Source organism: Malaclemys terrapin, chromosome 1, assembly GCF_027887155.1.
Source record: "Malaclemys terrapin pileata isolate rMalTer1 chromosome 1, rMalTer1.hap1, whole genome shotgun sequence".
Taxonomy (NCBI): Eukaryota; Metazoa; Chordata; order Testudines; family Emydidae; genus Malaclemys; species Malaclemys terrapin.
Genome location: NC_071505.1, coordinates 20,044,837 through 20,061,238, shown reverse-complemented (window position 1 = coordinate 20,061,238; position 16,402 = coordinate 20,044,837). Strand labels below are relative to the sequence as shown.

At 41.1% G+C, this 16,402-nt stretch overlaps 1 protein-coding gene across 1 annotated transcript in view; it reads right to left on the bottom strand.

Annotated features, from left to right (window-relative positions):
- Positions 1-16,402, bottom strand: part of PCLO (piccolo presynaptic cytomatrix protein) — a 534,443-nt gene that overhangs the window by 71,852 nt on the left and 446,189 nt on the right. Inside the window, exons 18-20 of the mRNA XM_054016176.1 lie at positions 8,389-8,460; positions 4,017-4,197; positions 2,426-2,620 (exon numbers count right to left, since the gene is read on the bottom strand). Coding sequence (XP_053872151.1) covers positions 2,426-2,620; positions 4,017-4,197; positions 8,389-8,460 — 448 coding nt within the window. The remainder of the gene's footprint in view (positions 1-2,425; positions 2,621-4,016; positions 4,198-8,388; positions 8,461-16,402) is intronic.

Below are 16,402 nucleotides of genomic sequence, written 5' to 3'. Positions count from 1 at the left end.
CATGATGGCATATATCACATTGGTAGATGTCCAGGTGAATGAGCCCCGGATGGTGAGGCTGATGTGGTTAGGTCCTATGATGGTGTCCCTTGAATAGATATGTGCACAGAGTTGGCACCGGGATTTGTAGCAGGGTTTGGTTCCTGGGTTGGTGTTTTGAGAACACTTCAATCTCTCTGGCCACTCTTTGGATCATTACAAAACCTAAACTTAATTTCCCCAATATTAATTTCTCCCTACTGTTACTCACACCTTCTTGTCAACTGTCTGTAATGGGCCACTCTCTTACCACTTCAAAAGTTATTTTTCCTCCCTTGGTATCTTGCTCTTAATTGATTTATCTCGTTAGACTGACCTCACATTTGGTAAAGCAACCCCTATCCTTTCATGTATTTATACCTGTTCCTGTATTTTTCACTTCATGCACCTGATGAAGTGTGTTCTAGCCCACGAAAGCTTATGCCCAAATAAATTTGTTAGTCTCTAAGGTGCCACAAGGACTCCTCATTGTTTTTGTTGATACAGACTAACACAGCTACCACACTGAAATCTGCATTGAAAGTAATACATCGGCAGTTACAACAACATGGGGTGGAGGGAAGAGAATGGCTCTATTTCCTATCTGGAATTCCAGCAGCAGAAGTGTGCAATTAGTATTTTGTTATAACATAGGAACTGTTAAGGCATGCTTAAGCAGACCTGGTTAAAGGCATGCATTTTATTAGGCAATGTGAACACAGTTAATCCATTTTTCAACATAAGAGCAGGTCCCCCAGCAGAATGGAAGTGCACAAATCACTGTTCTATCATATTATTTAGCACATTGTTTCGTTAAGGACTTACACAATTATGGTAAGATCAAGTAAAGGTCTTGATTCACGTTGACATTTACAGCTCTTTACAGAGGGTAAATAAATAATTAAACTCTGCAATGAATCAGTAGACATGGCAAGAAGGATTCTGGCTTTGGTTGGTTTCTTGGCCATGTCTTTCTGCTCACCTCCTTCGGGCTTGACTGGTCCATCAGACATCACTTTTCTGAGAGCTAGTTGACTTTGGTCTTTGTTGTCATTGGCTGGTGGAGGCAGATTGTCAGACTGAGTTCTTTGAATTGGGAGGACTCCTGCTATGCTGTGTCTGTGCGGCTTCCTGGCATGATTAGACTGACCGCTTTTATGTGCTGCTGTGGCAGTGTAGGTGAAATGGAAACCCAGAGTATGTATCCTCAGATGGAACCAGCTTAAATGTTATTCATGCAAACAGAAGTGTTTTGTTCTGCACTTAAATAAGTAGGGTTTTCAAACACCAAAGAGACACCACATGCACAGCATTAAAGGGTATGAAAACTGGCTGTTTCTTTATTAATGACGGTGGGACAAGGAAAACAGTTTCCCCCCTCTTTGTGTTTTATACCACAATGAGTTTATGGCACACCAACAAACCCTGAAGACAAACACAGTGTATCCACAGTTGGAAGGTTTTAATTTGCAGAAACTAAATCCTCAACCAGTAATAAGATACAGGTCTGAATTGTACTCTGTACTGCTGGAATTCTGAATGGAAGGTTTGTCATTTGTGAATCTATTTCCAGCTGCCAGACAAATCCTATTCTAGCCCTAAATCAATCTGTGGTATAAAGCATCTAATGAAATTGAATCCACTACTACAGCAATTGGCTTAGAAAAGCCCAAGGAGAGTGGAATGATAAGATTATTAATACTATTCAATACCTGAGTTCCTTGTTAATAGTCTGGTGTATTTATTGTCAGCCTACTGTTCACTAATACGAATTTATCTGAAACGTTGTACAGAGTAGGTTGCCTTTAATAAGTCTTTCAAAAGAGTGGAATGTTAGAGACTTATAAGCAACCATGCTTCAAATATAGGAAATTGAGTCATGCTGTTAAGTAACGACTGTTTTTTCAACCTGAAATCCTCCCAACCATTATCCTCCAGTGTAGATGTCCTGCTTGTTTTCTGATGTTAATATCATGCTGTTAATGTGCTCTCAATGCATGTTGGATGTGATTCTTTGAAAGCTGGCAGCCACCTAGCTGGGGTTTGATTATTTCTGTGGTTGAGATATTTAGCAACACCAAAACAATAACACACAGTGGAAGATTCCATGAGTCATGCACAGTTCTGGAATGTCATGGGCCACGAATGGTGGGAGTGATGGAGAAACAGCCAGTTTTACTGCAGTCTATATAAATAATAAAAAAAAAGACTTCTAAATAGGAGGAGATATTGTACTTATATGTGTTAACACACACACACACACACACAAAGAAAGACATTGAACAGAGGGAGCACAATGTGCCAAGAACAGAAACAAACAAAAAGCAAACCGGGAAGGACAGCAGGGGAAAAAGGCAACAGATGAACATTAAGCTGCCATGCTGAGGAATTTATTTGCGTCTTTTACTTGGTTGAAGGCGAAGCTGTTGGACAGCTGCTTCAGCAGCAGCGATGGCTGCCCCAGCGTCTTCAAGGTGGGTTTGAGTGACGCTGGTTTTGCTTTGGCTGCGGGATGGTCCATGAGAGCGCAGATGTCCTTCGGAAGAAGATTTAGAGCTCCCTGGACTGCTGTGAGATTTCTCAATGGTGGGCATCTGCATGTCTGATGGGGAAAAGGATAAACATGAGTGTTATTTCTATTAAATAAATAATCTCTCTCACAGAAAATTGCGTTTCCAGGCAAAGTCCTGAAATGCCTCACTCCACCAGTAGCCCCAGCAGGCACTGTGTCTGGCAGAATGAGTCACAATTCCCTCCCTGCTTTCCTGTTGCTCTGTGGTCCAAGGTACAGTTTGCTGCTGGCCTATACCAGCAGCAAATTCTGACACCTCCCATGATGACCCAGCTTTGCTCGCTGGTGAACTGGTGGGTGGAGCCAAGGCTTAGCACATTTCCTGTTCCTCCTTACCCACCTGTGCTGCAAGAAGGAAGCAGGCAAGCAGCACCATTTACCCCTGAGTGTCCAGACTCAAGTCCAAGCTAGGCTGAGCAAATTTAGGATCCCCCTGTAATGGTGTGTAGTTCAAGTCACAATCTAGCCCTTATATAATTATATCCACAGCCCTCTCTGATTTAGACAAGATTTATTGTCCTTGCAAATAGACAGTGCTTTACAGAATTGTCATCATAGCAACTTTACACCAAAAAGAAATAGGACAGATTGTGTGTTATTACCAGAACACTATCCTGTTATTTTGCTTCTGTCATCTGGCCTCCATCTGTACCGCTTTATCACATGGACATTGCTCTGGTACTACATGTGCTGCGTATATACAATGTTTGCCAGCTGAGATATTGGGAAACTGCTATATTTAGTTTGGAAAAAAAAAATATTCTGAAGAATGATACACGTTGACTGTCGGTTTTGGAGACACTGAGGCTGATTCTTCACTCACTCACGTTAGTGTAACTCCACTGAACTCCTCTACCGCCACTGATTCCAATGGAGTTACTCCTGATTGACACCAGTGTAAGCCACATTCTACTCAGGCCCGTAATGAAGGTGAAATGAACTTACACTCATTATGATTCTTTAAAAAGATGTCAGTGTGACAATGTCAGAGGTCAACAGTTTAAATATTAGCATACATGCTCAAAACACAGTGCCATAAAATACTAAATGAAATAAAAAAGAAAGCCTAATCCAAAGTGGTATATGTGTTGAATTTTGGCCAAAGACATAGGCAGATGAAAAGTACCATGAGATCTCTAATACCTGTGCAGAACACATAGGATCTCACTTTATAATATACTGTTTGAAAGACACAATTACTTAGTAAACTGCATGGTACTGAAAAGGCCAAATTCAGCTTTGGTGTAAGCAGTCGTAACTCCACTGAAATCACTGTGAGGCTGAATTTAGCCTTTAATAAAAGTACATATGTAGAAAATATATGCAAGTCACTCTGTTTTTCCATGGGACCCTGAAAATCACAAAAGGTTCTGTTACATCATAGATTTCTGAGGACGTGTTAGGGAAATTTATCCATAGCTCTTACCCTTGGATGGGTCAGGGAAGATTCCATGACTTCTGCTCTTGATGACAGATGGCTTTGGTGATTGCTGGCTGCTCTGCCCAGAATGAGATTTCCCATGGTCAATACTTTCAGTCTGCTCCTTCAGAGGATACCACCTTGGGGTGTTGTCAATCTGAGAGGTGCTGGATAGCTCAATCAATATCTGCACAATGACATATGATATATCTGATTAAGATATAACATGAGACACAGAGGACTGAATCTTATCTCACTGATGCTGGTGTGAGTCAAAAGTATCACACACAAAAATTAATAGAATTATACCAATGTAAAACTTATAAGGGGAAGAAGAGATGTTAATGAATATTTGTTACTAAAGAGATCTTGTATAATGTAAGAATGATTCTGAAAGGTTCTTTAAGTATTTATATGTGCTTGATGATTATATTCAAATGTTAATAGCTATTATTTTTTACCCCACAAAGGAAAGAGATAGCTATAACTTTAAGTATTAAGGGAACAATTATTTTCCATTGCTTAAAAAAACAGTACTCAATAATGCCTTTTAGGAATCAGAGCTGCATTGGGGAGGGGAAGAAGATGCCTTGAGTGCATTGCCATGAGAGGAACAACTGTGCAGACCTTTAAATGATGTAGCCTATGCTCCTCTGAATTTACTCTGCTGAGATCCACTACTCTTGGCAATTAGCACTGCTGGCAGGAGTCTTGGAATCCTTTAGAAAGATCTGCCCAGAAAGGTGAGGTTCTCGTTAGGACTCAGCCAGTGCAAAGGAGGTAGACTAGGCAGTTGATTACAAAAATCTTCTGTCCTTAGGAAGCAGAGCTCTTTGGAGAGAGATTGAGTTCATGAAGGGGAGCAGGGAGCACAGAATAAGTTGGAGACAACTTCCAGCGATCTATGAGCTGCAAAGCAAGAGTTGCCCAGGGGGATGAACAATCCTCTAGACCCTCTCTTTAAGGCATTAAAGAACTGCTGAATGCTCCACCATAAAAAAACAAACAAACAAAAAACCACCTTAAATATTTGGGAACAGAAAAGAGGTTGTGCGGGTAAAATTTTGGGCCATATTTTAGTCTAGAAGTCTTTGGGCCATATTGTAGTCAGCCATCTTAAAGGAGCAGCTACTTCAGGATTCAGAGATTCCAAGGCCAGTTGGGACCATTATGATCATCAAGTCTGACTTTCTGTGTAGCACAGGCATAGAACACCCCCAAAATAATTCCTAGAGCATTACATTTGAAAAACATTCAAGCTTGATTTAAAAATTGTCAGTGATGGAGAATATTTGTTGGTACTTATAGAATTTTATGTTTTCTTTCATGTCACTGATAAAAATATTAAATAGATAGGGCCAAGAACGGATCCCTGCAGGATCCCACTGGAAACACGCCTGCTCAATTATGATCCCCCATTTACAGTTACACTTTGAGACCTATCAATTAGCCAGTTTTAAATTTATTTAATGTGTGCCATGTTAATTTTATATCATTCTAGTTTTTTAATCAAAATGTTGTGTGGTATCAAGTCAAAGGCCTTATAGAAGTCTAAGTATATTACCTGAACACTATTACCTTTATCAACCAAACTAGTAATGTCACCAAACAAAAAAAAAAGTTACCAAGTTAGTTTGACAGATCTAGTTTCAATAAAACACATGTTGATTGGCATTAATCACACTACCCTCTTTTAATTCTCTATTAATTGAGTCTCTTATAAGCTGCTTCACGAACTTTCCCAGGATCAGTGTCAGGCTGACAGGCCTATAATGACCTGCGGTCATCCTGTTTACCCTTTTTAAAAATTGGCACATTAGCTTTCTTCCAGTTTTCTAGAACTTCCCCAGTGCTCCAGGAGGCCTCTAATTATTGCAGAGACTAAAGGAGAACAATTCCCAGCCTAGAAAGCAAACAAGTATACATCAGGCCAACTGCCTGAAGCTACCAAAGGTTAAGAAAAGACTAGAGGAACTCTATCCAAGGAACACTGAATGTGGAGCATGGAGAACACAGCTTGGGGAACTGTCATTGATCACTGTCCCATTAGCAGGGTACCACAGACTCACCAAAGAGGCTGGTCAACCTGAGACAAACCCAAAGAGACCACTCACAGATGGAGCAGTAAGTAGAGATGAATAGTTTAGGGTAGTTAAAAAGGAATTTAGCAAAGAGTAGTGTCATGGAAATTAGGCTGAATAATGGTAGGAAATAGTTCTGATGGTGAGTTCTTGGCTAGTTCTCCTTCGGAAGTGGTGGGAACATCAAAGCACAAAATTGTTAGAATTAGACTGATCTACGTACAGACCAATATTATGTGTGGAACAGCTCTTGGTATCTGACCCCAGGATGAGGTCACTGTGTGACTGTCCTGTAGACCAAACACTTAGCAGCAAGCCAGCTGGATAACAGCCAGAAGCTGTAGGTAACTCAAACAGAAGCCCCTGCAGGTTGTAACTCTTGCAGGCTCCCAATAAACTCATACATGTAATAGTAAGGGAATCTTCTCTAGTGCTGGCAGAAGGAAAGGGTTCAAATACTTTAGGAACTAAGCCTTTGTCATCTGATTAGAGAAAAAAATACAGACTGATTCAGCAGGCCAATGAATTGGTGAAAGACTCCTCAGTATTATTATTTATTTATAATTTATTTATTTTTATTAGCTCTACCTGGGAAGTCTCCTCAAGTTTGTCTCTCACTAGGAGGGCAGAAAAAACATTTGTCCTTAGCTCTCATATGCCAGGGCATGACCCAAGCTCTGTCTTGGTCTCTTTGGGGGCCTTTTAGTTGCTTCATCAGTGGTGCCCTTAGGGCCATCAGTCATTGACAAGCAGGGCCAGCTCCAGGCACCAGCTTACCAAGCAGGTGCTTGGGGCGGCCACTTCAGAGAGGGGCGGCATGTCCAGCTGTTCGGCGGCAATTCGGCGGATGGTTCCTCACTCCTGCTTGGAGCGAAGGAGCTCCCGCCGAATTGCCGCCGCAGATCGCGATCGCGGCTTTTTGTTTGTTTGTTTGTTTGGCTGCTTGGGGCGGCCAAAACCCTGGAGCCGGCCCTGTTGACAAGTTATATTTTTGAATGCACCCCACATCCACTGTCACTTGTTAGGCTTCCTTCTGATTTAACCCTTGACAGCCCCCAAATAATGGGCCTGAAATATAGCTGTTTGCGCTATCTCTCGCTCTCTCACTTTCCCCACTAGGAACCGCATTCAAATTTAAATAGAAATGACGTTATAAATTAAATTAAATACTTGCAGATGCTGCTCATATTTCAAGTCAAAAGTTTTAATCATACCAGAGAAGCAGTCATTAGAACACCAATTTAATCTTAAGGTCATAAATAATAATCTGTAGATACTCTCTAAAGTCATTCATTTTGGGGTATGATAAATATGCTGAAGACAGCAACAGTGTGATGTGGCAGGTAGGATGTAAGTAATCATTTTTTAAACTCATCCATACATTTGTTCTAGAGATTTTTTAAGCGGTGACATAGCTTGCCTGGTACTACGGTCACAATAAAGCATATCTGGTGCTAAACTGAATAACATTTAATTGCATATGCTGTATAATACACCTTAAATGCAGGGTAAGCAATTTTTTTCACATTCGTATCACTTTATCCGAATGGTAATTTTAGTAATTGATTTTTCTGGGTAATTGTTTCTAATTGTTATCTTCTATGGTAATAATTTTAATTACTGATTTGATATGGTTATTGCTGGTAATTCCATAATACATATGCTTTAAAACAAAAAGGGAAAGCAGGTTGTCTCCAAGCTTTTCATCATGGCTGACCTGGTGCAGTATTAGTTATTGAAACATTATGAATAAACTATACAAGATTGTGCTTTCAGTTACACCTGTGCAATGCTACTGACTTCGTTGCAATTCAATGTGCTTAAGTGCCTTGCGAAATCATGGCCTTCAGGCAGAAATTAGTCCTTGATTCATTGGCACTGCCACACTTCTCCCCACACTATAGAAAACTCCTCAGTCCTCACATCCCATGCTGAGATAAAAACAGACTCTATTTGTCAGAGTTGAGATCTCTCATCAAGTTACTTTTGAAACATTGAGCTAAATTAGTGCAACTATTCACCATAAACGTAAGTGCACAAAATTAGCCCTACTATGATATACCAAAAGACGGAAAATTTCAGCGCCCTTTTTAGGTGAAAGAAGTGAATCTCACACATTTATTATGAAGTTGGGCAGTAGTATAGTTATGGCCCAGAAGCTAAGCCTAAAGAAAAATGTTTCTGTGAGTCCCACACCCACCAAACAAACAATCTCTGATTATCAATGTGCATTTAATCAGGTGTCTCCCAAGAGGCGGGAAGGGAGGTTGCTGGAAGAGAGGAAATTAGATACTCACTTCACCCAGAAAGTCATTGGAGGAGAATCTATCATAATCCCAGACAGTCACTTCCAGTGTTTTCTTCTTCAGCTACAGTTTAAATCAAAAGATGATTAATCCCAATTGCCATCATAAACCTCATGTTGCATCCATACAATAGCTTCTATTTGTTATTACTTGCCAGCATTCTTTTGCAATGTGACAGCCAGGCAATATTTTTATCCCCACATCAACCTTGATCTCAGAAAATTAATTTTGGGCAAAGCTGGAGTTTGCTGTCAAGACGGATGGGCTTTTAGAAAGCGCTGCTGGGACTCTCAGAAGTTGTTTTTGAAAGCCCGACAGTGTGTCCACCACAAGGCCCATACTGCGACTTTTTAAATGTTGATAGTGACTACAGATCTCTACTCCTCCAGCTCTTCTGTTCCTCAGGTTGGGTGAATTGACTTGCCTGCAGCTGAGGTGAGTTGGAATGTGGATTTTAAATATTACTTTACAATGCCTCCCTCCTACAAGCTGATCTGTGAAGCCAGGACCTCAGGGCTAGTCTACACTAGAAGCGCTACATCGATGAAGCGCTACGTCTGGTGAAGATGCTCTATGCTGATGGGAAAGAGCTCTCTTGTCGCCATAATAAATCCATGTCCTCAAGGGGCGGCAGCCATGTCGACAGGAGAAGCTCCCCTGCTGACATAGCGCTGTTCACATCAGCACTTAGGTCGGTGTAACTTATGTTGCTCAGGTGGGTGGTTTATTCAGACCCCTGAACGACATAAGTTATACCAAAGTAAGTGGTAGTGTAAACCTGGCCTCAGTGAAGTCAATTGGGTAGGTCCACCCATGCAGAACCAATTCCACTGTTATTATGTAAGAAGATATTAATGGCTGCTAGCAAACAGGTCTTTGACAGACTGTCACAGAGCCCTTTAAAGCTAATGGTTGTGCTAACCACCCTTCTTTCAGGCTAAATGGCTAGAACAAATAAGTTTCATTCATGAAGTGAGATAGCTGGAGACAATAGAAACTACTTCCCAAGGCAATAGGCCACATGGCCTGTTTAATCTGCGTGGTCTGAGAAGTTTCCCAGGACTGGTTGGAAACACACGGGCAAGGGGATTGATTGGCTGATTGCAGCAGCTGTGTGTGTTAGAGGGCGGAAGCTGCAGACAGTGAGAGAAACAGTCCTGAGGGTGGCCTTGAGGGGGACAGGGCTCCTTGGAGCACAGGAAAGTCAAGCATGAAAATTGGGAGCAAGAAACTGACTCCTGTTTGTTTCTACTATGTTCAAGGAAACAGGACTTTGTGAACATACTTTGTCAACAAACAGGATTGCACCAAAGAAATATCTGACACATATTATTAATTTCTTCTTCTAACAGAAGCAACCCAGCAAGGTCTCAAATACTGGATAACCTTGGGCCAAAGGAGTAATAATAGGATGGAAGTCTGAATCAGCAGCACAAGCCATACCACTTCATGTACATGTTACACAGTATCTTCTCAAACGAGGCAGCATCCACCTCGTCAAAATTCCCCAGTGCTGCTCAGTTGGATGCAGATATTCTTAATGATGTAGAAGACCTTCACATTAAACAGTGGATTTATTATTGTTGTTGTTACAAAATATCTTCTGGTCTCACTTAGTCTTAGTAAAATGAACAATTAAGCAGTGCCAGTTTCTTCGAAAATTATGTTAAAATCAACTTATCCTAATTCCCCCCCCCCCCCCCCGCAAAAGGAGATTTTAAAATATTTTGGGGGGGAATACATAATGCACTTGCTAAATAGGGCAACAATAAAAATATGATTTGAAAGCAAAGATTTAAAAAGTGTTTTTAACTAAGTGAAATTCTGTTATCTCTCTTTTTTTATATCCTATCCACTCGGGCAATATAGAACACATTTTTATTGGAAATATCCTGTGAAAAATTAAACAGAAGTTTGAACAAGAGACTGTATAAAGTGGCAAGATAGCACGGAAAGCTTAGCACATCATTTGTGAATGCCCTTTACAAAATATAGGCAAAGATATTTAAACATTTAGAGAGATGTTCTAAAGAGTGCCTCTTCATTACAGGTTAGGAATGTGCTGTACTGGGACACAAGGAAGGATAGATGGATCTAGGAGGGGAGAAAGTATGGATTTGATTGAATTTTTGTGTGGAACTGATACATATTTTATTGTGTGGGACGAGTATTTGACATGGAGAGCACTGCTGAGTGAGGCAAAATGTTTTTGAGGGAGCCCTTTATTAAAATGTTGGCAGCACATTAGTCTCTCTTCCTCCATCTCTTATCGTTTCTCTTAAGTCTAAATCTGAACAAAAAGGTTTCATTGTGTATTTAACCTGCATAATTTATGTTTGTGCCACTGAACAAGAATCACCCCCCATCCTTCAGATGGAGCTAGCTTATCCAGCGCAGACCAGGATTTCAAGCAACTGGTCCTATGCTGGAACCGCATTTTTCTATTAGCAAGATAATAAAACAAAGCTGGAAATGTATAGTACTCCACATTTCTTTGTAGAGTCTATTTTAATCCTCTTAACTTAATAAAGCTTTTATAACATACCAGGATAATGGAAAACCATCGGAGGAACTCTGCTAAGCAGGGTGCATGAGATAAGTTTCAGATATGAGTTGAGGGGAAGTATTTGTCTGAAGACGTATGTACCACAATTAAAGAGTCAAGAGCATTTTGTGGTTAGAGATTTTACAAGTAGCCCTTGTGTGTGATACTATCTGAGCAAAGTGAGGTGCTGTTTTACGTAATCCAATTCTAGCTGCTGAAGCCAGTGATTCAAGGTCCCCTCAGGAAGTTAACGGATGATGTGATTGCAAATAGTTTTTCTAAACCTGAGTTGGTGTGTTTGTGTAGGTGGGGAGTGCACTCCTCAGGAAAAGAACAAGTGTTCCCAGGCGAAGGGACAGCTAGATGGCATGAACACGGTTTGATCAGGAAGCAACTTTTGCTAGGTGCCAGTCATGGTGAGACAAAGGCATTGCTGAGCCTGAATCAATTAGTGGGTGTTTCTTGTGTGGGAAGTTGCTAGATAGAAGTGAGCATTATGACAGATCATGTGACAATTTGGATGAAATCCTGAGCCCACTCAAGCTACTAATGGCAGTTTTACCATTGACTTAAGTGTGAACAGGATTTCATTCTTACTGTCCTTAGAAACAACAGTCTCTGCATAAACAGCTAATGTCTGCCATTTCCCCATATACTGCCTAGAATGTCAGACCCGCCCCCCTACGTATGTGATTAATGTCTCCTCTAGTAACTGGCTCAGACACAACTAACAGCTAACTACTATATTAATAGTTCACATGGCAGAGATCTCTGTTTGAAGGTCCGGAGATCACTGCCTGTGCGATATTGCTGATGACTGTGATATTTGTGTATGTGTAGCTATGGAACATACCACTGGAAATATTTTCTATATTCTCCCCTGGGAAAATTCACACAACTCACTGAATGGAGCAAGCAGAACATTTTTATGCAGTCCCTGAGTCCTACCCCAGATGTAGAGCCTTCTCTTATTACATTTCTTCAAATCAGTTTTGGAAGAGCATAGTATTAATTTATGCCAGGATGCCTGGTGCAGAATAATTAATACTGAATAATAATTTTATAATTATTTGGAGTTATTTAGTTTTATATTAATATTTTATGAGGTTTTTAAATGCATTGCCTTTTACATTGTTATAAAGGACTTGGTACACAGGGGCAGGAAGGGAATGTGGATAAAATTTTCAAAAGAGCCTAAATGATTTAGGAACCTTCATTTTCAAAAGTGACTAAGGCATTCAGGAACCTAAGTGGCTTTCAATGAGACTGAGGCTCAAAAGTGCCTATGTCACTTTTGAAAATTATCTTAGGTTCCTAAGTCACTTACATGTCTTTGAAAACTATATCCTTTCTAAATAAATCTATTATATATTAATTTCATTCAAGGAAGTGTAAGTGCTTTACAAACATTAAAGAACTGAGCCTCACAATATGCCCGTAATGTAAGAAAATATTGCTACCCACTTTATACTGATCAGAAAACTGTGGCAGCCATTGTTTTTTTGATTTGTCCAATGCCATGTAATGTGTCAGTGGCAAAGATAGGAATAAAACTCAGAACTTTTCATGCCAAATCCTCTGCTCTCATCACTCCATCTTCCACCTATCCAAAGAAAGGTGGCTTGCACTGAAAATACATAGCAGTGTTTGTAATATATGTCTAGAACCCCTCCCTAAATTGAAAATATCTCCACCATTCTCCCCTTCCAAAAATAAAAAATAAATACTCAGTTTTACTTATTTTTTCCATTTAACTGTCTAACTGGAACTTGCAACATTGCAAAATTAATCATCACAGTCTTGAAAAAATCTGTTTCATTCAAAAGTCTTTCTCATAATTATTTTCAGTTTCGTTTCTGCTATGTTATGAAAGAGAAAATGAAAATGAAAAATTGTATAACTAGCCAATGTCTAGACAGTGATGTTAAAAGGTCTGTATTAGCAAACATTTAATAATACTTATTTGCTGTCAGCAGGCGAGCATGCCTTTGATCGTAGAATCAAACGGCCTTGAGAGGTCATCAAGTCCAATGCCCTGTGCTGAGGAAGGACCAAGTAAACGTAGACCATCCATCACAGGTGTTTGTACAACCTGTTCTTAAAACCCTCCAGTGATAGGAATTCAACTATCTCCCAAGAAAGCCTATTCCAGAATCTAACTACCCTTATAGTTAGAAAGCTTTTCCTAATATCTAAGTCTCCTTTGCCACAGATTAAGCCCATGACTTTTTGTCCTACCTTCAGTGGATATGAAGAACAATTGATTACTGTCCTTTTTATAACAGCCCTCAAAATATTTGAAGACTGTTATCAGCTCCCCCCCTCAGTCTTTTTTTCTCAAGACTAAATCTGCCCAGTTTTTTTTTAATCTTGCGTCAGAGTTCAGGTTTCTAAACTTTTATCATTTTTGTTGCTCTCCTCTGGACTCTCTCCAATTTATCTTTCCTAATGTGTGGTGCCCAGAACTGGACACATTACTCCAGCTGAGGCCCCATCAGTGCTGGATAGATCAGGACAATTACTTCCTGTTAATACACCCCAGAATGATATTAGCCTTGTTTGCAATTGCATCACTTTATTGACTCAATTCAATTTGTGATCCAGTATGACCCTCTGAAACTTTTCAGCAGTAACCTCGCCAATTATTCCCCATTTTGTAAGTTGTGCATTTGATTTTTCCTTCCTAAGTGCAGTACTTTGATCTTGTCTTTAATTAATTTCATCTTATGGATTTCAGACCAACTCTCCAAACTGATGAAGGAGAGGAAAATGCTTCTCTGAACGAATAATCCTTACCAAGCTTCTGAACCAACACTAGCAAGGAAACAATTGCTGACAGTATATGGCTTATTCAGAGGCTGATATAGCTTGAGTCGTCTGCTGATCAGAACATCTGTTTTGCAACCAGCATAGCTATTCTCCTAAACTCCTATTTATTGTCATTATCAAATTGTTGTGAAATTTCAGTCCATGCTGGCTATGCGTCCAGACACTATGAACAGCGTGGCATGGGGACAATTCTCCAAGCTATAGTATATGTGTATTTATATGTGCATTTGCAGCCATCATATACTCTAGGAACAACTGGAATCACAAAAATCAGGAAAGATCCAGTGCTGGGAGAGAGTATGGTTCTATTTGCTATCTTGGCAAGCTATTTAACCTTGCTGCTCTGTGGAACTCTTGCTAATTCATGGAATGGCACCGAATTTTCCTAAGAGAAGAATCATCCACCTACACAACCATCTTATTCTCTCTAGCCAACAGATATATGCCAGGAGAGGTGTGAAAAGAAAAGTCCCTACCAAATAAAGACACTCTATGGCACACATTTCTCCCCTGGCAGAGTCGATGAAAGAACAAACAACATGTGACAGATGTTAGTCACATAATGTACTTCTCTTAATGTATTACTGGAAGGCACTCAGATACCAAGGTGATGAGTGTTGTATTAAAATAGAGCTGGGTGAATAACTGATTTTTTGGTTGGGTGGTATTTCTGAAAAATAAAAAAACAAAATGCAGTTTGGATCAAACAGAATCTGAATTTTTTGGTATTTTTGTTGAATCAAAAAAGTCCATTTCAGGTCTGTTCTAGACTGAGGATTTAAACCTGGGTCACTCATATTCCAGGTGAGTGCCTGAATCACTGGGCAAACAGTTGTAAATGGGAAGGATAACAGCACTAACACCATTTGTTCCTTCAACCATTTTGTGAATGGCCGAAACTATTTGTCAAATTTGCTAAAAGTTTGAATCAAACTGCATTTTTCCTTGAATAAACTATTCAGTCTGAAAATTTTGCCCAGAACCTCCATGGAACAGAACAGACTAGGATTAGTAGTGACAGTAGAAGCAAAGGTTCAAAACATTTTAAATCCTTTTTGGTCACATTTTAAATTCTTTTATCTTAGCTCAGTGGGCAGGTGTCTGTATTTCAGCCACTCTTAGCACAGGCCCTAGCTAACATCCTGAATGGCAAACTTTTGACTGTTACTTTGCCAATTAGGGCCTGTGGTGCGAGTGGCCGAGATACAGACAACTGCCTACTAGGCTCTGGCTGAGATCATCAGCTCATTTAAGATCACCAAATAAATTTTTGCTGTTCAGTCACTGCTAACTAGACCTGTGATATGTTCACAGCAGAACCTGAAACCAACCCATTTTAAACTTGAAAATCAGCCTGGATTATTTGGAAAGTTTGCTAAGATTTACAAACCTCTTTAGTGAACCTGGGAGGTTTAGGGGCTGTGTTGCAAGCATACCTTCATGGTGAAAACAGGCATTGGATTTGGCTGAATTTCACTTTGAACTTTTGGATTAGTTTGAAATGCTATGTGTGCAAACCCTCAAGATGTGACACCAAAACACAGCATTTACACAAACCCTGGAAGCCATAACAACGGGATTTGAGTCCATGACTTTAGCAGTAAAAGACTCCATACCCCATTATTAATACTACCATTTGGTCAGGGGTATTTTTAGTAAAAGTCATAGACAGGTCCCAAAAATTCACAGCCTTGATCTGTCCATGACTTATACCAGGGATCGGCAACCTTTGGCACCGCGGTTCGTCAGGGAAATCCGCTGGCGGGCCGGGCCGGTTTGTTTTCCTTCAGCATCTGCAGGTTCGGCCGATCGCGGCTCCCACTGGACGCGATTTGCCATTCCAGGCCAATGGGGGCTGCGGGAAGCGACGTGGGCTGAGGGATGTGCTGGCCACTGCTTCCCACAGCTCCCATTGGCCTGGAATGGTGAACTGTGGCCAACTGGAGCTGCGATCGGCCAAATCTGCGGATGCTGCAGGTAAACAAACTGTCCCGGCCCGCCAGCGGATTTCCCTGATGGGCCATGTGCCAAAAGTTGCCAATCCTTGACTTATACTAAAAATATCTGTGACTAAAACTTGTGGGGGAGTGTGGGGACGGATGTTTGGGGGGGTCATTGCTGGGGAAGTGGGTGGCGCCTGGGGCCGGAGGCACCCGGGACCAGCGGCACCTGCTGCAGGGGGCCGCAGACTGGAGCTGCTCCAGCCGGTCACCCAGGGACTGCTGCCTGGGGCTGGAGACGGCAATTGCTCCGGCCGGCCACCCAGGGAGACTGCTGCCTCAGGCCACAGACTGTGGCTGCGCTGGTTGCCCTGGGACTGCTGCCAGGGGCTGCCTGAGCAGTGGCTGGTGTGGCTGTCCCCAGGGCCACCTGAGCAGCTGTCCCTGGAGCCAGCTGCTCGGGCAGCACTGAGGTCAGCCACACTGGCACCTGCAGAAGTCACGGAGGTTGTGGAAAATCACGGAATCTGTGACTTCTGTGACCTCCATGACAGACATGGAGCCCTACCCATTTTTAATCCTGTGAGCCATGTTAGTCCCTTCTCCAGCCTTCTCAGTTTTGCTTCATTCAAAAACTAATCCACTAATCCACACTATCATCACTGAAAGAGAAGTATGAATAATTAAGTTT